At 51.9% G+C, this 22,704-nt stretch overlaps 1 protein-coding gene across 1 annotated transcript; it reads right to left on the reverse strand.

Moving 5' to 3' along the window:
- Window positions 1–14,820: 14,820 nt before the first annotated feature.
- Window positions 14,821–20,757, reverse strand: PDZK1IP1 (PDZK1 interacting protein 1). Its single transcript, XM_059374649.1, has 5 exons — window positions 20,739–20,757; window positions 20,351–20,524; window positions 17,503–17,611; window positions 15,840–15,935; window positions 14,821–15,255 (listed from the first exon to the last, which is right to left on the reverse strand). The coding sequence occupies exons 2-5, from the start codon at window positions 20,415–20,417 to the stop codon at window positions 15,180–15,182; spliced, it is 348 nt and encodes a 115-aa protein (XP_059230632.1). The 5' UTR covers window positions 20,418–20,524; window positions 20,739–20,757; the 3' UTR covers window positions 14,821–15,179.
- Between the last annotated feature and the right edge of the window lie 1,947 nt (window positions 20,758–22,704).

Below are 22,704 nucleotides of genomic sequence, written 5' to 3' on the forward strand. Positions count from 1 at the left end.
CCTACCTAAAGGATGTAGAAGGGATAATTGCCATGATATGGGCTCTGAGCTGGCCAGAGAACAACTCTCTACTCAATTGCCCCTAAGGGGCATTCTAAACTGGTGAGTGTTAGTAACATCTCTAAAGGTGTAAGGTTTAGTATCACCATGGAAATGACTACCCTCAGAGCTAATAATGAGATGGTAATAAAGACAGCTGTTGTATAATGAACACAATATGGGCAGAAACAGAATTACCAAGAGGATGATCTGGGAAGAGACCGGAAACATTTTTCATCCACAGGCTTCATAAGATAGAATGGAAAACCACCTCTAAAACTCTAATGTGGAGACTTGGAGTTTGAGTGCTGTCCATAAAGCTCTCCTGGGAGCTGGCCACTGCTGCTTACCATACACTGAGTTTTGATTATGCCAACCCGTTTCTCAGAAGACACTTCCAGTGCTGGTACAGACCTCAGGGAGTTCACAAAATATCAACCAAAGATCATCAAAAACCCTTAGAATTATTTTCCCTTCTAATATATTGGAGAGTACAGAGGGACACCACAAATGACTAGAAATGTGCCATGGGGGCAACAACAACTTTGGAAGACCCAACACTTACAATTAATATTTTATGACTTGATCCCCCAAAACCCTCATTTCAAAGAAACCTGTAGCCTTCAGTCCTTTGGTCTTTCTGTTGTTCTACAACTTTTACTTTCTTTTCTCTATTTCCTGCCATCTTCTTCCTTGTTTCTGGCTTCCTTCTCCTTTCCTTCTTTTACCTTTTCCTTCTGCCCTCTTTCTTCAATTGCTTTTCCTCCAAGAGTTGGTTTTATCTGTTCAAAGACTGAAGGAATTAAGTTTATTCTCTACTAAGTCACACTGCTGGGAACATAATTTCCTACAACAGACTTTCGACTCTAGTCACATGTAATTTGCCAACCTTTCCCCACATCACTGCCCCCCCCCACTATTTACTGCATATCAGTTGCTGAATGTGACAGTTAATCTGATGTGCCAGTTTGATATAGGCCCCAGGTGCCAGACACTAGGCCAGGCATTAATCTGGGTGTGTCTGGGTGTGTCTAAGGGTGTTTCCAAATGAGCTTACCCCTTGAAAGGGCAGACTAAGGAGAACAGACTGCCCTCCCCAATGTGGGGGTGCATCATCCAATCAACTGGAGGCCTAAATAGAACAAAGAAGCTCAGTAAGAATAAGCACTTCCTGCCTGACTGCTGGGCTGGGATATCAATCTTTTCTAGCTTTCACACTTGGACTGAAAAATTGGCTCTTCTTGGGTCCTAAGCCTGCTGGTTTTCAGACTGGAACTACGCCATCAATTCATATGGCTCTCCGGTCTTCAGATTCAAGATGAAATACTGCACATTGCCTTTCCTGGGTCTCCAAAGTGCTGACTGCATATCTTGAGACATCTCAGCCTTCATAACAGCATGAGCTAATTCCTTATTTTATATATATTTTTATATATGTATAAATATATATACATACAATGTTTTATATATAATATATAGTGATATATAATATATACTATGATATATAGTATATTTTATATCTATATCTATATCTATCTATATCTGTATCTATATCTATATCTATATATTCTGTTTCTCTGGGGAAACTAGAATAAACCCTGGAATAAATACTCAAATCTGGGTTTTCATTGGTTTTATAATAGTTCAGTTCAACCACAGGCTAACCAGATTGTCTACCATTTTCACTCAGTTTTAACAGCTAAGGTCACCAAGACCCTTCGGGGTCAGACTAAAGTTGTAGCTAGGGTCTGGAGTTCTTGGAAAGCCAAAGTTAACATTCCTATTAACAGGAAGTCTCTCTGCTATGACTCCTACTTCACCTCTGCAATAATAATCAGGAAATTCTGAGCATACTTACATAACTCTTCCTACCTTTCAAGAGAAGTCTCAATAAACAGTCAAACAAAAGATTCCAGTTCAGGGATAGCTGGTCACCATCTCCCTTGCTCGCCCTAGCATCTTCCTCTGGAAATGCCTCTGAAGCCAAAAGCCTCTTAGGTCTCCCCATCCCAGGGTCGTACTGTCACCTACTGGTGCTGGCCTTTTCCATTCCTACACTCTCCTTCTCTCACAGCCCAGTCTCCTGTCAATACTTTGTAGGATGAATGGTTTCTCAATGTTTAAGTAGGGCTTTTTCAGCATGAGGAAGACCATTTCTTCTTCATGGTCATTAAGTCCTGACACAAGCAGTGATAAAGATTGTCTGTTTACCTGATTGGTTTCGAGGAGGTGCCTTTTGGAATTTATAGCATGACTCTGCCTATCTTCTGTAAATGTTGGTTAATGCCTAATTTGATCTATTTCTAGATCATAATCTCATTCCACTGTTGGCCTCTAGGTGAATAGCTTTAAGTATTTGGTGGCTTTATTCTAAGAGGGCAGCTAAGTGACTCTGAGACAGTGTGAGCCTTTCAAGTCTTGCTTCCATGCTTTGTTGGACCAGTGCAGCATTAAATCTAGGTCCCATTCTGTCCCACTACTATGACCATCTCCCTCTGAGTACTTTACCTGGTGGCTTAAGAATTCTGAGGTTTTTTGCTCTCAGTGTGGGGAACATAAATATTCCCAGACCATGAGCCTTTGATTTTGCTCCTGCTAAGACACTGAGGTGTGCTTTCCCAGTCTTGGGTAACTTCCTTGGGTGCGTGCTGAGTAAGCTTCCTTTGGAACAATGAAATGCTTTCTTCTTGTCTCATCTTGCCTGCTCTTAACTATTTCAACAAGAGCTAATGACAGAGCCAAAACCTTCCTTGGTTCTGAAGCTAATGAATTTACTGAGTGAGACCACACACTTGTGCTGTCAGAAGCTTTCCATCTCCTGAATCAGGGTATCGCAATTTCTTCTCTATGACATAAACTGGCTCAAAGCACTTCATTTCCTTTAAGTATTTTGACTTGGGCTTCAAAATTGTGTTCACAGTTGAACAATATTATTTGAATTTATAGAGATTTATTATTGGTCTTGAATCTTTTTGACTCAAAGTATCATGTTTCACTTTTTTTTTTATTTCATTTATTTATTTGACAGAGATAAACACAGAGAGGGGGGAACACAGGCAGAGAGAGTGGGAGAGGGAGAAGCAGGCTTCCCGCCAAGCAGGGAGCCCAATGTGGGCCTCAATCCCAAGACCCTGGGATCATGACCCGAGCCGAATGCAGACGCTTAATAACTGGGCTACCCAGGCTCCCCATGTTTCACTTTTTAAATGGTGCTATTGTTCCAATCTACAGAGGAAAAACTTGTCCAGTGAGGACCTTTGGGCTAGGTGGTTTGCTGGGCATGACACCATGGCCAGAACTTCCTGGATCCCCTATGTTCTGGCTAAGCTAAGAGGTGCTCTTAGGACATCCTTGATCATCATCTTACCTTGTGAGTGTTTTGAAATTCATTCTAGAATAGTACTTTGTAAGTTGGAGTTGCTGAATAGCCCCTCTGATATGGTGAAAATGTCTGTAATCTTCTTCCCAGTAACTTATAATCCAGTCTTATCATAAGAAAAATATCAAATTCCATTAATGGGAAGTCTTAAAAAATACCTAACCAGAACTCCTCAAACTATCAAAGTCATCAAAAACAAATAGAGTCTGTGAAACTCCCGTAGCGCAGCCAAGAGGAGCCAGAGGAGACTTGACAACTAAATACAACGTGGTATCCTTAAATGGGACCTTGGAACAGAAAAGAGACATTAGGTAAAAACTAAGGAAATCTGAATAAAACTATTGACATTATTTAATAATAATGTATCAACAGTGGTTCATTAATTGTAAAAAATATATCACATTTTTGTAAAATGTCAATAATAGAAACTAGGTGCAGGGTATGGAAACTCTATATTATCTTGTCAATTTCTCTATAAATATAAAACCATTCTAAAAATAAAGTCAATTAAAATAATCCTAGAGGATCTACAAAAAAGCTACCAAGAGGCACCTGGATGGCTCACTCGATTAAGCATCTGCCTTTGACTCAGGCCATGATCCCAGGGTCCTAGTATCAAGTCCCACATTAGTCTCCCTACTCAGCAGGGAATCTGCTTTTCCCTCTGCCTCTGTCCATCCCCACCCCACTCATGTTCTATCTTTCAAATAAATAAACAAATACAATCTTAGAAAGATAAAAACTACCAAAACTAATAACTAAGTTGGGAAGGTTACAAGATGGAAGGTTGTGCACCAAAGAATTATTTCATCAGACTTGGGATGTTCAAACCCTACACAAGCCAGAAAATAGACTGGCTTTTGACTGAGTCTTGGGAGATAAGCTCTTAGCTCTTCAAATACCTTGCCTCATGAGTGTCCTGGTACACCTGGAGCCTTGGACCTCACCAGGGAGTTTATGCTAACAATGTGATTTATAGTGGAGACCTTGGGTCATATTGTGTCATTTCCACCTCCTAAGAGGCTAGAGAGATTGAGTAACTAAGGTCAGTCACATTTTCCATTCTTAAATTCCTGAGTCCCAATAAAAATAAATCCCGGACACCAAGGCTAAGGCCAGCTCCCCTGGTCTGCCATTCTTTGTATGTGTTGTCATATATCATTGCTGGGAGAATCAGTGCTGTTCATTGACTCCAGTGGTAGAAGAGAGCATGAATCTCACTTCTGGTCTCTATGAGCCTGTTTCCATTGCTGATTTTAATGTACATCCTTTCACTGTAATAAACTATAATTGTGAGTAGAACAGCATTTCTAAATTCTCTGAGTTTTTCCAGTGAATCATCAAACCTAATGGTAGTTTTGGGAATCCCCAACACAAGGCCAATAGGTCAGCATACAAAAATCTGTTGTATTTGTAGATAGTAGCAATGAACAGCTGTAAAATGAAACTAGAAACACAAGTCCATTTACAGTAGCAGCCCCAAGTATAAAACGTGTAGGAATGAATTTTACAAAAATATGTTCAAGCCTATAGACACAAACTACAAAACTTTGCTAAATAATTCTAGAATTTCCATTTAACTTTTCTTTCCATTTCACTTTCTATGGATTAAATTATTTGATGAAATTCTTCATTTTTCCCTCTATATTCTGAATACATCAGTCATAGTCATTTCAATGTCTCTGGCTACTCAATATTTGGGTCACCCAGGGGACTATTTCTATTGTCTGAGGTTTTTTCTTGTGCTTTTTTGATCAATTGGACTGTTTCTTGGCATTTCGGCTGAGTTTTTATTTAATGCTGAACATTGTGTGTAAAGAATTGTAGGAGCTCTGGTAGGTTCACTGAAGAGGGAATTATCTTCTGGAAGTCAAACAGCATTTTGGTAGAGCCTCGTGATACAACTGATGGGAAGTGGGCAATTTGGACACACCATTTCCTTTCAGTGCTTTCAGGTGGCTTTACTTTGTAGTACTTATAATTATACTGTACATTTTTTTGTACCATATCTCTCTACTTCAGAGCCCAAAGAAGCTCTAAAAGACATCATAAAATTTGAGCATCAGGGAGATGTAGAAAAAAGGGCCAGTAGACACTGATGGGCTTTTTGTGTGACGTGATCTTCATTTTTCTTTCCAGAACATGTGAGACAGGCCCATTACCTGAACTTCTTTGAACACATTTCCTAATGACCCTGAACACCATTATGAAGTGTGCTTTCAGGCACCAGGACAGTGCCTCCGTGAACAGGTCAGTGACTAAAGGAAGGACAGGAAGTAAACTCATTCACCACCAGCTATTCCCTCCATTAGCATGCTGCCCCACCTCCTCTCTTCCAGCATCTTTAAATTCTGCCTGGAAGTAGAGCTTAAAAGCAAACTCATCCACCGTGGCCAGCAGGCTTTTCTGCCTCACCATACCTGGTTTACAAATTCATCCTCAAAACCTCCACTTTAATACATATTGTCAAGTAGCCAATGAGCCTGCATATTCGTGTTGGGCTTTGCATTGCCTGAGACCTGCATAAAACAACCAGTTGCCTGAGACACAAATGCCAATGATGGACGCTTCTGCAGTGACGCTTGGACAACAGGGAGCGTACAGGTAGTTCTTGAGAAAGAAATGACAGCTAAAGTTGAGGCAGGGCAGGGCCAGTTGTAGATTCCCAAAGTCCTGTACTCCAGACAGGATTCTATCCATTAAGGCCGCCCCCACATCAAAGGTCACTCCACCCAGACTTCCAGCCTGGGCAGACTCCTCCCTCTGCTCCGGAAAAGGCGGGTTGCTGGTACAGCATCCATCTTCCTAGGGACTGTGTAAGCTCTGCAATCTGGTGGCTAATCAAGATGTTACAAGCAGTGGGGAGAAAAGATAAGAGAAACAGACATTTGCAAAAAGAAAGCACTGTGTTCTGTGAATGAGCTTTGAGAAATTGTTCAGGCTCAAAGCAAACTGGAATCTTCTCCTTCCCCTTACTTGTTTATACTGTGGGAGAACTAATTAACTACAAATGGATCCAATCCTTACAGAAACCATTAGAAAGCATGTAACTTATTAGAGCCTTAGAAATGCTCATATTCTTGGAGTACCTGGCTGGTTCTGTCAGTGGAATGGGCAACTCTTGATCTTGGGGTTGTGAGTTCAAGCCCCATGTTGGATGCAGAGATTATTTAAAAAAGAAATCTTGAAAAAAAAAAAGAAATGCTCATATTCTTTGAAGGAGTCGTCCCACTCCTGGGTATTTGTAACTCCTGGTGTTTGTCCTGAGGAAGGGTGTTATTGCTTCAGAACTTTGATGGAAGAGGTGCAAGGATGAGGGTCATCCAGACGGAGGCACTGTCAGACTGTCACAGGCACTGTCAGAGATCCACGGGGAGTGGTCAGGAACCAGACCTCCAGCCCCACCCCAGACTGAGCTGGGACATCAGCAAAGGGTAGATGGAGAAAAAGAGACCTGGGAATGCAGTCATCTGGGAGGCACAATGGGGCTTCAGGGACGGGGAGACTAGGTTGTTCTTTCCAGGCAAATGAGAGCTCACTGGACTCCGCTATCTGTCAAACAAGCCTAGGTCTGCCCAACCCTGCTGGCTTGCAGACTAATCCTAAACCCTACTTGTTAAACAAGGACCTTTGCAAAGAGGTAAAAACTATTTTTTAAATAATTTTATTTATTTATTTGACAGAGAGAGAGAGAAAGCAAGACAGCACAAACTGGGAGAGCTGCAGAGAAAGAGGGAGAAGTAGGCTCTCCACTGAGCAAGAAGCCCGATGCAGGACTTGATCCCTGGACTCTGGGATCATGACCTGAGGCAAAAGCAGACACTAACTGACTGAGCCACCCAGGCACCCCAAAGTAAAACCATTTTTAATACCTTCAACTGGGCCAGGTGAAAAGAGGGAGCACAGGTGGGCACCAGCTGGTGGGCAATAGGACTATGTGCTGAGTGACTGGCAGGTACTGGGCATGGCAAGTGTGGGGCTACCGCATGCCAGATCTTTGCCTAGGGCCTTATGCTGGACTCTCACTACAAATATGAAGCAGATCCTCTTTTTAATGTCCATTTAAGGAAAGGAAAGCTAAGTTCTAGTGGCGTGAAGTGATTGGCTTAAGGTCATGCAACGGATTTAATTGGCAGAGCTGGGACTCACTGACATATTCAGTCACTCAACAAACACCAAGCCCTTGCTCTATGCAGGGATTATGCCAGATGTCCTGGGGATGTCCTGCTCTCCAGGAACTCACAGACATGGAACATGAAGAGGGAAAGCGGTGTCAGAGAGCCAACCTGAAGGACGTGAGGCTGGCAGGAGGAACACGAGCCGTCGACATAAACAACAGGCACGAAGATGTGAAGCCCTGTGGGAGAAGAGGGAACGGGAGGCTGGAGAACTTCATGCAGTGTCAAGTGTGCCCTCAAGAGCAGGAGCACAGAAGCTGGAGAAGTAGGACGGCAAGTCACAGAGGGACCTCAGTGTGGCCATCTACTGGCTGCTCAGGATACTGCAGGAACAAAGAAAAAAATAATGCCGGAGGTTGCGGACACTCACCCACTATTTACTATATGTTTTCTGTGCATGCATGAGCTCATTTACTCTTCACCGCAACCCAGTAAGATGGGCATCATTCTACCCCTGATTTTCAGATCCAGGCACTGAGGTACCTTTGTTATGAATTTCCCCAACATCACACCAATATAAAGTTGGCAGGGAGGGATTTGCCCAAGGAAGCCTGGCTTCAAGCCCATGCCCACAGACACGAAGCTGCACCTGCCCGGAGCAGTGGGGATTGCCTTGCAGGTGTAAAGGGCTGGGTCCCACCTGGCTGTGTTTGGGAAAAGTCTCTCTTGTGGCAGCATGGAGGCTGGTGAGAGCATGCAATGTGAGTGAAAACAGGGAGACAGGAAAACTGGCTGCAAACATCCAGGCGAGCTGGAGGCCAGAAGCAGGGGAGCAGGAGTGGGACTGAGGGAGGGGAATTTAGCGTGAAGAGATGGGTCTCTGTCCTGGGCAGAGGAGTAGCGGTACTGCCAACAAGGACAGGGGACCCAGGTTGGCAAAATATTGGGATTCCATTTGGACCTAAGGTGCCCAAGGAATGGTGCAGGAGGCAACTGGAATGGGACTGATTTGGAAGTTGGTACTTTGTGGCGGTGATGGGAAAGAACTGAGTGGATGAGGCTCCCCCATGTCATTCCTTCAACAAACATGTCCTGGGGACCCCAGTATTCTGAGCCTATGCTGGGCACCCAGACACTACAATACACAAGACAGATGCATCTCTGCCTCATGGAATGCCAACTTCACTGTCTTGTCCAGAGCGCAATCCCATGACCAAAGTGAGCCCACCATCCTGTGGGAACCCAGCAAGGGAGGGCAGGGGGTCAGGAGCAGTGCCCCAGAGAAAATGGCCATGATCCTATTAGGTTGAAAGTGGAAGGATCAGATAAACCAACACACCTTGCGACAAGAAGATGGGACTCTGGGGGCGCCTGGGTGGCTCAGTGGTTTAAGCCTCTGCCTTCAGCTTGGGTCATGATCTCAGGGTCCTGGGATCGAGCCCCGCATTGGGCTCTCTGCTCGGCAGGGAGCCTGCTTCCCCCTCTCTCTCTGCCTGCCTCTCTGCCTACTTGTGATCTCTCTCTGTCTATCAAATAAATAAATAAAAATCTTTAAAAAAAAAAGAAGAAGAAGAAGATGGGACTCTGGCGCCCTTGGCGAGAGTTGTCTCAGCAGTGTTCGAGGCCAGGAGGCTGAGGAGCAAGTGGGAAGGATAGAGGCAGAAATGGCAAATGCGGACTAGTCCTTTTTGATACCCGAAGCAATCCCTCTTCCCTCTCCCAGCATCTTTCCAAATGTGCTGTAAGCTTTGTAATAGCAAACACCCTATTTTCTTCAGCTCCCCATTTCACACACACACACACACACACACACACACACAAACACACAGGGTGTACGCTGGGGTAGAATTAGCAATGGATTTTAAGTCAAAAGCCTAGAGCCCAATGCCTTTAGCTAGCGCAATGCCTCTAGTTAGGCCTGTGCCACTCAAGTCTCCTCCTTTTCTGAGTCTGCATTTCCTCCCCAGGAAAATGGGTCCAGTTATGTAGGGTCAGAATGGGGCTTGAGTCACAAAGCATTCTCCCTGCCACACAGAAACCTCAGCTTCTGTGTGAACACCAGCACCACCGCCACACTAACACTGCATATGCAGGGAAAGCCCTTCCCAGTCTCTTGTTCCAGCTTGTTAGGTCTTGGGGCCTGGAAGATGCTTCCATCAGCTTCTCCCCCTCCCTCTCTGTCCCCCTCCCTTCTGCTTGCTGGAGCTCCCTCTCCTCCCCAACGCTTTCCCCACCTTAACAGCACCTGTCCTCACCACCTCTGTCCCACACGTGGGCTCACAGCGAGAACTAGTCAAGAGCCTGGTTATTCATTTGCAAAGTCCGCATGCAGAACTGTACCAGCCTCAGTGATGCCGAACGAACCCATGTAGCCAGCTCCTTTATGCTGGGGCCTCCAGAGGTCCAGAAGAGCAGCTGTGTCCAGCATGTTCTGTCCTCACCAGCCATGCAGAGCCTCTAGCGGCCTCTCACCCCAACTTGGTACATGACCTCAGGCTTCAGATTCCATAGTACAGCATTAGTAACCTGGCCTAAATGATTCTAAGGGTTTTGCTAGCTCTGGCACACTGTGATCTTGCACGCAATTCAGCCCATCCTGGAATACTAGTAGAAATTAAAAAAAAAAAAAAAAAAAAACCCAGCAGCTAACTTTCATTGTACATGAACTATGTACTAGGCACTGTTCAACGTGTTTTGTGCATTGTTTCTTTTCATCTTGACACCATCTCTTACCAGACAGATACCATTTACTGGCCCCAGTTTACAGGAGAATGAACTGTATGTAGCCTGATAAGTTGAGTTCACTTATCCAAGGTCACTTGATACAACGTGTCTGAGCACTGCTGTCTGCAGGCTGCCTGACCCAGACCTGGCTCTTAACCTCCCAGGCGATGTCCAACTCTGGTACAACTACTAACCCAACCGTGCACTCACTTTGCCCTCCAGCCCATCCCTGCACATGCCCAGGGCCTCCTCAATTCCGCATGCCCATAAATGTGTCCTCGCCACCCCCCACACACACACACACACTGCTGCTTGTCCCCTCGCACCTGTCATTCTCAGTGCCACTCACTAGGCTGTATGGGGCCTTGGTGGATTGGAAAAAGGCTCCCCTGCCCTTCACACAGACACGGGCCCAAACTAGCTTGCAAGGCCTGGTTAGTGGAGATGTGGCCTGCACAGCCCAGCGCAATGTCCCAGGCTCCACCACCTCCCAACTTGCTCAGAACAATACCAGAACACCAGAACTCGTCCTTAACTTGTTTCTCTTTCCTCCCCTCTCTCTCATATCAAAGCTCTCTCTATTTTGCTTTTCCAGGGGGTCTCCTGGGATAGATGAGCAAGGTGCAGGCACAACTGGGGGACAGCGGTGTGGGGGGGGGGGGGCGGGGGGAGGGTTCTGGAGCCATGCCGTGGGAAAGCCTCTGGTACAGCACTTAAGGGGGAAGAGTGCAGCCTGAAGCTCGAGTTCAAAAGTACTCTGCTGATCTGCTCTTCCTATTGAGCATGGAGCCACCAGATGGCAGCCAAGGCCATAGGCACACAGAGAAGGCGCAGGAGGGGTGGGGGGGAGTATGGATGTTCAGGGGGCTCATCACTGACCCCATCACTTTCAATCAGAGAACAGGAAAGAATGAGTACTTGTGTGTTTCATGTGCCCGTGTGTTTTTCTGCACCTGTGTGTGCTAAGGGTATGGACAAGCACACACCTGGACAAACAGCTGGGTTTAACCTCTTCCTTCCTTTGGGTTTTCTCACCACACCTGGAGCTTCCCTTCTTCTGAGACCAGCCCTGTCCTGGGTGCTGATGATGCAGAGGGAAGTGACCCCATTCCTGCCCTGCAGGAGCTCCCAGGCCTGGCAAGCAAACAGACCACAGGGTGGTGTGTCCAGAGATGGCTGGAACAGCCCAGAGGAAGGCCCGGCAGTGGCAGGGGCAATAAGGGCATACATGATCTCCATTTCCTCCCCGCAGCCTTTCAGGGAAAACCCAACAAAATCAATCCTACTGGCAAGTCAGTGGCACAACTGATAGGCGAGGCGGTCCACAAGGTGAGGCACAGAGCTGGAATATGAGCCAGAGTCTGTAGGATTCTCAAGTTCATGATCTTGGCCAATGCGTGCACTTGTGGGGACTGGAAATGGGGGAGGAGAGCCAAGCTGTGGGGGGGGGGGGGTCCAAGCCCCAGGCCAGACCTGGAGAATAGGCAGATGCCTCCCCTCCTGGTCCCAGAGCAAGTTCTGACAGCTCCAACTACCTCACTCATGGGTGAACTTGGTCCAAGGGGACAAGGCAGAGGGCGTGTGACTGGAATCACCACTGGAGTGCCACTCGGCACTCCCGCCTCCAGTTGTACCCTAAGCGGGGGGATGCCACCTCTGCAGAGCAGTAGTCTTGATCTGATGGCTCCTTGAAGCAGTCTTTCTGCTCAGGTTACTCTGAGCCTAAGGGAAATCATCTTGAAAAATATTCCAACCACTCGACACTCTGTCCTAGAACAGGTGACCCTCGAGATAGAATTCCACAGCCCTGTTTTTGAAACCAACTCCAGATTGGAAGTTCCTCTTGGAGTCTAACTGAAGTAAGGCACTCCAAAATCTACCTCCAATTCAGCAGTTGCCGATCGGAGCCCTTAGTGCCTGAGTCTGGATGTAATCTATAGATAACGCTGTGAAATTCACAAGTTCTAGGTAGAGAAAGAAAAAGGTGCGAGCCCTGTTCCGGGAAAAGCAAGACTATCCTCTAGTAGTAAGAGAATCTCCCGGCCCTTCAGGCAGGGTCTGGGCGGCCTGAGCATTCCGGCCAGAGAACGAGTGAAGGGATCAGCGGGAGATGATGCCACGCGAAGAAGAGAGACGCCAGTGAGGCAGGCCGAGGGACGTCCCGGGCCAAGGGACCAGCACGGTGCCGCTCGGGCAGGTGGGGCGCGCAGGGGAACCCATCGGATACAGAGGAAGGAAACAAGGGGAAAGACGAGATGGTGAGTACTAGCTCGGGGTGGAGGAAAGAGGAGGAGGAGACTAGAAGAAGGAGATAAAGACAGGCCAAGAGGTGCACTCAGGGAGACAGAGATCCACAAAGGCCGGGAGAGCAAAGGAGGAGACCCGGGATGAGTGGGAGAAAAGAGCCGGGAGGGAGCCGGAAGTCGTGAAGGCCCACCCACCGGCCAGCCCACCGCTCCAGCGGCGCGGTCCCTCCTCCTGTCACTCAAGGAGATGAGAATCCCCTCCCTCAGGGCTGGCGGGGGAGGGGCTCAACTCCCTCCCCGCCCCAGCTCAGAGGCTCAGTTCCCCAGGCCCCCTGATCGCCGCCCCCTTGGGACTGGCTGTGCAGCCCCGATAGATGGTGGGGGGCCCAGCTGGTGTGTTATCAGCCTCCTCCAGGAGCGAGCCTGAGCCACTCGGCGGCTGCCAGCCTGAGATTAGGCCCCGGAGGGTCATTAAGCACCGCCCTGGCCCGGGCCCAGCCTCTTTTCCCTCCCTCCCTCTGGCCAGGCTGGCAGGTGGGAACAGGCGATAAGGGCTGGGGGCTCTGGGGCCGGCAGGTCCATGCCCCCTGCCCCCTGCCAGGGCAGGAACATGGGGTGGGGGGAAGGTCAATACCAGCCCAGCACCTGCAAGGATCCCCGAGTTCCCACCACCCTGCGTCCTCTACCGTAGAGAGGGGGCTAAGGCTGCTCCCAGAGAGGCAGAGGCAGGGAAGAGGGGGCAGAAACCAGGCAGGACAGCGACTGCCACCGGCCCTTGCTAGGCAGCCTCACAGGGGAGAGAGGCCAGGCTTCACTGGCTGCAAGGAGGCCAAGGGATGGTGGCTCTGCCCTCTACCTGGGAGGGTGTGTTGGGCCAGGCTTGAACCCAACCCAAGCCCTCAGGGACAACTCAGGGCCGCAGTGGGAGGGAGGGAATGGAGGTTTGTGCAAGGAGAATCAATCCAAGCAGCGGAAAGGTTCACACAAGGAGGCTGGAAAGGAAGAAGAGGGTGTTTGTGCCTTAGCAGAGGCCCTCTAGTAACCTCTGTCCCTCCTCCAGTAAGTTAGAGGCTGTGCAGGCTGGCCTCCTGGTTCTGCCCTCTGGTCTAGTCAAGGAGGACTTCCTAGAGGAAGGGGAACCTTAGCAGAGCCAAGAAAAAGGACTATGCAGAGTTGGAACTGGCAGCAGTGAGTGAGAAGGCATCTGCCCACAAGAGCACGGCCACAATTCACTGAGCTGAGGCTCAGAGAGGGGAAGCAACTTGTCCTGAGTCACACAACAGGCAAGGGAAGGCTTGGGGCAAAGACCCTGCCTTCACTCTGCACAGGACTCTTCCTTCTGCTGCAGGCTACAAATTACAACTCAGTGGCAAGAAAGGATAAGTCAGGTCTTAGATGGGTCTTCCCTGGAACATTTGTCTGAAACCCCAGAACAGCAGGGCAAAGGTTACAGTGGGGAAGTGAGGGGGCCATGACTGGTTGGGACAGTCAGCAGAGGGAGATCTTTAGGACAAGGTGGACTGCCTTCTACCCTCTACCTCTACCTTCCACACTCATTTGGATCTGGGATTGCTCCTGGCTAGGTCTGTCTCAGGCTGTCACCCCATATTCTGTCTGTTCCCGGAAGAGTGACAGTCACAGGGACGAGGGGCCTCCACGGTCAGCCAGCCCAATGACTGGGTGGCCTCCTCCCACCTCCCTCCCCCCTGCTTCATTCCCCCTGGGACTCAGTTCCCTGACTCCACCCACCCCTCAGGACAGGGAGTCAGGGGCAAGACTGAGAATGATTCTACTCCAGTTTTGTGATGAAACTGACCACCACCTCCCCCCCAAGAGAGGAAGCTGAGCTCAGAGAGGACTGTGACTCCCAAAGTTACCTCGTAAGGCTGCAGGGGACGGGGACTCAAAGCTGGGCTCCCTGCGTCCTAGCACAAGCTCTGAGAACCTCTTATACTCCAAGTACATCCCAAGTACTGCTAGAGCTGCCTGGATGAGGGACGAGTGAGTGACCTACAAAGCCAGGCAGCACAGAGGATAGGGACAGGCATCAGTACTGAACAAAGAAGGGCCCAGAATCACTTCACCCTGTGAAGGGTAATCAGGGAGGGGCACTGGCAGGAGGGTCTCTGCCTGGAACAAGGGCTGGAGTAGGTGAGCTCCCTACCCCAAGGGGGCTCCCAGAGAGGATTTCCTGGGTAATCCTCCAAAGCCACCATGAGGATGGCTTGGGGAGGTGAAGGTCATGACTCAGAAAGCAAGACTGGGCCTGGCTCTAAGCCTGAGGGGCGGTGTCTGAACCCTGGGAACATCAGGCTTGGAAATACAAAACATCTTTATTTCACAGAAATGAGAGCCATTTCCACGGTTAAGAGGGAGAGGATGTGAGGCAGGGTTGGAGGTGATGAGCTGACTGTCCTCTTCGGAAGGGTCTTCTGAATTAAATTGGGAGGGAGACCTGGCAGGAACCCCTAGGGCCACTGCTGAGTCCCAACCCGGACACAGCTCTGACTTCGGCTGGTTGACAGTTGGAGGGAAGGTAGGCAGTGTGGAGCTGGAGAGTTGGCCCCTTCCTGTAGGTTCCTGCACAAAGAAGGAGTGGCTGGCTTGGGCGGTGAGCTGGGCATCCATCACAGGCAGCTGGGGTCAGGGCTGGGGGCCACAGGCAAGTGGCGGTCACATGGGGGTGCTCCGGACCTTGCCCTCCTCCTCCTCGGGGACATTCTCATAGGCATTCTCATGCTCACTCGAGCTGAAAGAGGATGACAGGGGTCATCACCCCCTCCGTGCTCTATCCTGCTGCACCTGTGACAGCAGTATCTTCCCGAATAAATGTACTTGAGTGCCAGAAGAGAGTTCCCCTGCCCACATCTTGTCCCAGGTGCACCTGTGACTAGAGGCCTCTCAGCAGCCCTTCCTGAGCCCCCATCTCTCTCCTAGGCTAAGCCGCTCCCCCACTGGACCCCCCACTGAACACCCCCCTCACGGAGCCCATCTCCCCACAGAACTGCCTCCCCAACTCATCCCTTCAGAGTCCCATTCCTTCCTTGAGTCCCTCTGCCCGACCGCACCCCTCCACCCCTCCGTATGAGTCCCAGTCCCCTGGCTGAGCCCCTTCCCCTGCCAATCCCATCCTCTTACTGGGCCTTCTCCCCAACTCAGCTGGTGGTCCCCCAGGAGCCCTGCATCTTCACAAAGCCCCCTCTGCACCCCTCCCTCCTCCCTTCACTGAGCCCTTCCCCACATGAGTCCTCCTCCCCCTCCCACCCCACTTCTCAGAAGCACCCGGTCCTTCTGGAGCACAGGGTGGTCGGTCAAGCCCCGTAGGGCCCTCACCTGAAGTTGGCCGCCATCGAGGAGTACCTTCCATCTGTTCCTACCAGGATTCCATCTGCCTTGTTTCCAACGGTCATGACCGTGTTCACGGGCTCCCTATGGATGAGGCTCATCAGTAGGGCCCCCTGGGTCCCTACCCTCTTGTTCTCCCTCCTTCCCCCTGTCCAGGCAGGTGCTCTTCCAGGCACTGTTTCTCACAAGTCCAAGGGCAGCGGCTGGGCCCTGGCAGAAGCCCGTCTCTCCAGCCGGGCCCCTGTCAGTGGTCTGATTCTGGCCCTGCTCCACGGGCCTGCACACCCTTCCTGCTAAGGTGGGGGGCCTCAGGTCCCAGGCTGAGATTTGCAGAAGAATTATCCAAGCCCTCTCCCCAACCACCACTCAGCCTCCCTCTGTGATCCTCCTTCTGGCTTCAGCTCAAGACCCAACAGGCTTTGGTGTCTGCCCCCCCACGTCCACGTGGCTCTCCCTGCACCGGGTGTGGACACAGTCCACCTCCACTCAAGGCAGAGCTTAGCTCAGGTGAAAAAATGAGGCTTCTTCCTGACCAAAAGCTCAGCACTCTGGCCACTGCTTATGCCCTTCCTGGGTCACCACACGGGCACCTCAGACTCAGTATGTCCCAAGCTAACTCCTCAGCTGCCTCCAGATCTGCCTCGGGGGCTCCGTGTCTCTGTGAGCAGTACCACCAGAAGCCTGGACCCATCCCTATCCTTCCTTCCTCTTGCGCACAGCGGTCCCCCTCCAGCAAGTCCTGGGGACCGGCCCCCTACACAGCTCTCAGACAGGTCCCCTCTCTATGCCCTCTGCTGCCTCCAGAGGCCAGACTCTCTCCTGACCTCAAGCTTGTGGTGGGGAGGTCATTGCCCTTCTCGTCTGCCCCTCCCCCATGCATGTACCTGGGGCCCCCAGTTGTGCTCAGGCCACTCCTCAACTCAAGACCAGCATGCAAGCTTTCACGGGATTCTTCCTGCAGGAAGGATAAAGCCCAAAGTTCGGAGCATCGGTTGCTGCTAGGCCCAGGTCCTGCCTACCTCGCTGGTCTCTCTGTGGTCCTCCCTATGCCTCTCTCCACCCATGAGGCTCATGGCTCCTCATGGGGCCACGTGGGGCCTCAGCTGGCCCCCAGGGCACTGGGCCCCCCTCATGAGAGACAGTGGCAGGGGCAGCCTGGGTTGGGGAGCACGGAGTGGACTGCATTTCACTACAGCCCCGCATGGTGACTGCTCCTTGCCATCTTGTCTGGGAGCCTGGGGGCACCGCGGTGTCTGTCCTGCTGACACCCTGGACCCCAGGATGTGGCACAGCACCTGACCCTGAAGAATGATGGAACCTTCCTTCCCAGAGGTTTTCACACCCCCATCACAAGTGGGGCCAGTGTTCTGACTCTACAGAGAGAGAGAGACATTGAGATCTGGGGGAAGCTCACCATGAACAAGCACGGAGCCACGGGGACTGCCAGAGCCCAGTCTGGCAGTCACAGAGCCTCAGCCCTGGTCCCAGACACCTTTGGCCTCAGTGTCACTTCCACACAATGACAGACTGGCTGCTGGGCTTCCGAGGCCCTTCTCAGCACGACTAGAGCAGTGGCATGGCCCTGGGGCCCACCCTGCCAGCACCAGCCCAAACCCCGGGGCTCCCCAGAGACCCCAGGGACGGTACTCACGGCTCTTCCTGACACCAGAAGCGGTTGACAGCAAAGGCGATTGCGACCAGCACCAGGAATACAGCCACAGCGATTAGGCCCTGCATCCAGGGTTGCAGGCTCCCCAGACCTGGAAAGAGGGGCGTGGTCACTGCAGCAGGCTAGGGGCTCCAAGTACAAAACAGGGGAGGGAAGGGCCTCATGCCCCAAAGGCTAGAGCCTGTGTCAGAGGCCATCGGCCTGCCAGTGGCCAGGACCAGACGAGACATTCCGGGGCAGCCAGGGTGGCCAGGAGGACCCACCTGATTCCCCACTGAGCTCAGAAAGGGATGACAGTGGGAAAACAGACATTCAAAAAAGGAATGAGATGCCTAGGAGAGACAGCCCTAAGCCCCCGCCCACCCCTCCACGTGGGTCCCATGCAGGGCCCCATAGGGAGTGTCTGGGCCCCAGGGACCAAAGGGCAGCCCTCTGGACAACTGGCCCAGGCCCTGCCAGCCGTGTGTCTCTCCCCTTCTCCCTGACTTCCATAAGGCTGGCGAGGCCAGAGCTGATAGGACTGGGCTGGCATCTGGAAGATCCTGTTCTATAATGAGATTTCTCTGGCACTGGTTAGGGCGCGGGAGTGGAGAACAAGCATGGCAGCTTAGCTAGGGGCACCCGGAGAGAGGGGTGGGACTGAACACCTTTGGAAAAGCAAGACAGAAGGACAAGTTCTCTTCCAGGTTGGGGGGCCAGGAAAAAAGCCTTAAAACCTGAGCCCCTTTTATCTCCTCCGGCTGGATGCCTACAGGACTAGGCCAGAGACCAGGCTGAGACCCCCCCCCCCCGCATTCATCACCTTCTTTCCTTCTTGACCTTTGACACCAGCTTCAACCCTCAAGGTTTCTCAAAATCTCTGCCCTCAGCCACTGGCAGCCCCAAAGGGCTCTCCCCTCCCCCAGGCATCACTGTGCTCTGTGAGCTTGTGAGCGCTTAACCCCCGCAGAGAACAGAAATGCGGGAGCAGGTGGGTGTCAGGAGGAGACAGAGGCCAACAGAAGGCCCTCAGAGGTCTTCGGTCCAGACCAAGACACATGCAGACCTGGTGCCACCCTGTATTTAGAGGGGCCTGGGCTGGGCATCGGAAACCTCATTCTGCCTCACTCTCATTCAAAGTCCTTCCTTCAGTCTACCCTAAAGCTCTCCTGCTGCTGTGAAGGCCCCACCCCTTCTCTGAGATTCCTCTGAGCCTGCCAGGTACAGAGAAGAGGGGAGGGGCCTGGGGCCGGATCCGCGGATCAGCGTGGTTACAAACTTACAGACTTGCCCAAACAAAGTACTTTGGACTCACTGTTTCCTCAGTCTGTCTGTCAGTCCGTGGTTACTTAAGGATGGGGAGTTAGGGCTCCAGCCCTGGGAGGCCCCTCCCTGCCTCCTCTAGACCCTGCAGCCAACTCCCTCCAGACACCCAGGGAACCCCTGGACCCTGCTCCTCCATCCACGTGGCTCTGAAGTGAGCAGAGAGTACAGGGGGCAGAGCCTGCGGCAAGAGAGAGGTGACCTGAGCCCTGTCCCTGAAAGACTGCAAGTCCCTCCCGAGTGATCTCAAACTTTCCCATTGAAGTTCTTTCTGGCTTATCTCTTCACTCAGGCAAAGACCCTGAGGGCAGTTCTGGGAACCCAAACTCTGCCTTCAAGCAGTACGGATGGCCCCGAGCCAGCAAGACCCCCAAAGCAAAGACAGACTTGACCTTCCTGGCCTATTTGCATGGACCCACCTACTTCTGCCCCACAGTTTTCTTAGAGAAACCTGGAAGTATTTTTGGCACTTTGCAGACAGTCCTGGAGATGCTAGTCCGCTGTCTTCCTGGGGTTGACCTCCACTGAAATAAACCCTGTTTGTTTTACCGCCCGTTTCCCTGCATTTGGATTTTGTCAGGAGCCAGGGGCCGAACGTGGTCTGTGTGGGGCCCCCAGAGCCAGGGCTCGTGCACCTGGCTACATCTCTTCTCCCACTGCTGTGTGATCCACTCAAGTCTCTCAACCCCTCTGATCTTCAGATCAGAGGGCTTCCGAGACTGGGAGGCAGAGGGGAAGTGGACCCGCATGTTAGCTCAGGGTCCCTGTGAAGCTACTCGGGGAGCATCTTTGCTGGTCCCCTCTGCACCAAATCCCACCTGCAGAGCCCCCAGACTTGGGAGGCGGATGGGGCCCTGCAGCTGAGGGCGGACAGCAGATCTCTGGGGTGTGGTGCCTCCCTGCTGTGCAGCCTTCCCACGCCCTCACCTGGGTAGGCAGGGCAGCTCTATTGTCCTCACTTTATGGAGGAGAAAACGGAGTGTCACAAAGGGGCAGTGATTTTTCTCCCAGCCACACAGCCAGACAGAGGGAGAGCTCAGATTTCTGAAGTGGGCCACCCTGGGGCACTGGTCCATACCCCACCCTAGCCCAGGAAGTTGAAACAATGAGGACTTCAGCCAGAGACCCGGGCCCAGCCTTGACAACATGCTCCCTCCCCTGGGACAAGCCTGCCCTATGAGGGACCCCTCGGGCCCACTCCCTGAACCCTTATCCTCAGGACCCCACCATCTCTCAGGCAATTCCTGCTCCTAGAGCTTGGGTGTCAACTCCTCTAGGGCTCCAGTCCAAGCCCACACATTTCCCTGCTGCCCACATTCCTCACTCTTGGAAAACAAGTCCCAGACAGAAGCCTTGCTGGGGGGGGGGGGGGGGTCTCTGCCTTTGGAGGTGCCTCCAGCGAGCCCAGTCCCTGCTTCACCTTCCCAGTTGTAGGTGTCCAGAGTGGTGAGGGAAGCCAGACAAGCACTCCCTGGGTCAGCAGCACCCAGCCCAGCCCCCCTCGCCATAGCCACCAGTCCTGGGCTACCTTGCTGACAGCTGGCTGGCGGCACTGCCCTGAACAGGACAGCGAGGAGCAGGATGAGGGCTGACATGGCTGCGGAAGCTTCTGCGCCTTCTCTCGGGCTGCTGGTTTCTGGGCTTCTGGAGCAGTTGTGAGGCCTGGGAGCGTCCGCCTGGAAACGGCTGGCTCAGTCTGGCCCTGGAGGAGAGGAGCTAGTAAGGAAAAAGGCGAGGGAGGAAGGAAGGGAGGTGGAGAGAAACTGCCCTCCCTCCCATGGTAATGAGCTTCCAGGCCTGGCCTTCCAGGTCGGTGCCCTGCCCACTCGAGCTGGCATTCGAGGTCACCTTTCAAAGGTTGGATAAGAAAGCAGGTCTGGGGACCTGGGAGACGGTGAGGGGAGTTGGTGTCTCACCTCCAAGCCCTAGGCCTCCCCAGTTTTTTGTGTCAGTTCTCTTTTCCTGGCAGGGGGCCTGGGCTCTGAGGAGTGACACATTATGGTTCCTATGGGCAGGGTGCCTTGGAAGGCTGACAGTGGGATTAAGAAATCTGCGGTCTGCCGAGAAGCAGGAGCTTGGGGAAAACCCCAGAGGCTAGGGAAAGGTCAAAACTGACCCTCCCCGCCGCAGCCCATCCCATTTCCTATTCTTCAGCTCACCTGTCCCTCCCTAGCCAGGCCAAACCTTGGGGTTTCTGTCCCTCCATCCCTGGCCTAGCCTCGTAGCTCTATAATCTACCCTGTCCTGTGGGGATCATGCCAGAGGGCCTGAGGGGCCCTGTCCCCAGCCTTCCCTACCCACCCAGGTGCCCTGGTCCTGTTCAGCTGTCCTCTCAGCCCCAGATATGGCTTCTGGAAGGTGGATAGAAGCTCCCTGGGACAAGATCGAGGCTCAGTCAGAGACCATTATACACATCTCCCGATCTACCTCCAACATCACAGGGAGACAAGGGAGAGCCCTGCTGTGGAGGCGAAGGAAAGACATCCCCACATGGAAAGATCCAACATGGGGTCCTGAACCCCTGGGCCCTCAAACACTGGGATCACATGGATCCACCTGGCCCTCCAGCTCAGGCACTAAGAATGACCCAAAGACCTGTTGAGGCCTGGGCCAGAGGGTCACGCTGGGTCTCCCTGCCTCACTCCTCCCCAGAAAGCCAAAGAGGCTGAGAGGCTGACTCCACAGACACTAGGAAAGAAGGACCCGGCATCCTGAGGCAAAGTCTCAGAAATGGAGGGTCCCCAGAAGTCAGGGCTGGAAGTCCCTCCACAACCTTCCTGCACGGAAGCCACTGAACTGCTGTTCACAGGACCCTGTGGGCCACCCTTTCCATTGCAGGATGGCTCTGCCAGTGGCAGCCATCGGATGTCATGCCTCACCCCTTCTCCTTATGTACGCAGGTTCAAGGACAGTATGCACTTTCGAGGGCAGAGCACCCAGTATCATCTGAAGACGGGGTGCCTTGGCTTGGACTTGAATGACACATACACGTATGTCTTGTTCTCCCTCCATAACCCCCAGTTGGGTGTCCTCAGAACCTTCTGGCACAAAGTTTGGCGAGCATAGGCACCATTCATGTTAATGAACAGCCAGGGAATCACCTATTGGAATGCAAGGAATGGAGTTGAACTTACTAAACAGCAGGACGCCTTCTTGGACAGCCTAAAGCCGGGCAGTCAGGTGGGCACTTCTGCATTTGAGAAAACACTTCTGGTCCCAGGGTGGGGAATGAGTGGGGAGGGCAAGGGCTGGAGAAAAGGGGCTACTGGCCGGGGGTGGGGGGCATACAGCAGCCCCGCACCCAGCACTGTGGCAGCACAGGGCCACGCGGCTGTGCATCTGAGCCCTGGTCAGGGGATGGAGTGGACAGGACGCAGTTTCTGGACGCAGTGACCAGCCAGCAGGGAGTGGCTGGTCAGACAGGGAGTTGCCAAGGGTGATGCCCAGAGCTTCTGAAGGAACCAGAGCAAGTTTCAGAAGCAATGGGGGGATGGTGAGCTTCAGGCTCAGGAGTATGATGCTCGTGGTGTCTGTGTACCCTCCGGAAGGAAATAGGAGGAAGGCAGCAGGATCTGGGGTCTGGAGTAAAGAGCTAGATCTGGGAGACATGGGTAGCACAGCATGGGTAACTGAGGCACAGGAATGTATGGTCTCCCCAGGGCGGTGTGTGTGTGTGTGTGTGTGTGTGTGTGCGCGTGGTTTGGTGTCTGTGTGTGTATGGTGTGTGTGTAGCGTGTGTGTGGTGTCTGGTATATTATGTGGTTGTGCAATGTGTGTATATATGTGTGTATGTGTGTGCGTGTGTGCATGTGTGGTATATGTGTATGTGCAGTGTAATGTGTGTGTGGTATGTGTGTATGGTGTGTGTCTATGTGTGGTGTA

This window comes from Mustela nigripes, chromosome 14 (assembly GCF_022355385.1).
Source record: "Mustela nigripes isolate SB6536 chromosome 14, MUSNIG.SB6536, whole genome shotgun sequence".
Classification (NCBI taxonomy): domain Eukaryota; kingdom Metazoa; phylum Chordata; class Mammalia; order Carnivora; family Mustelidae; genus Mustela; species Mustela nigripes.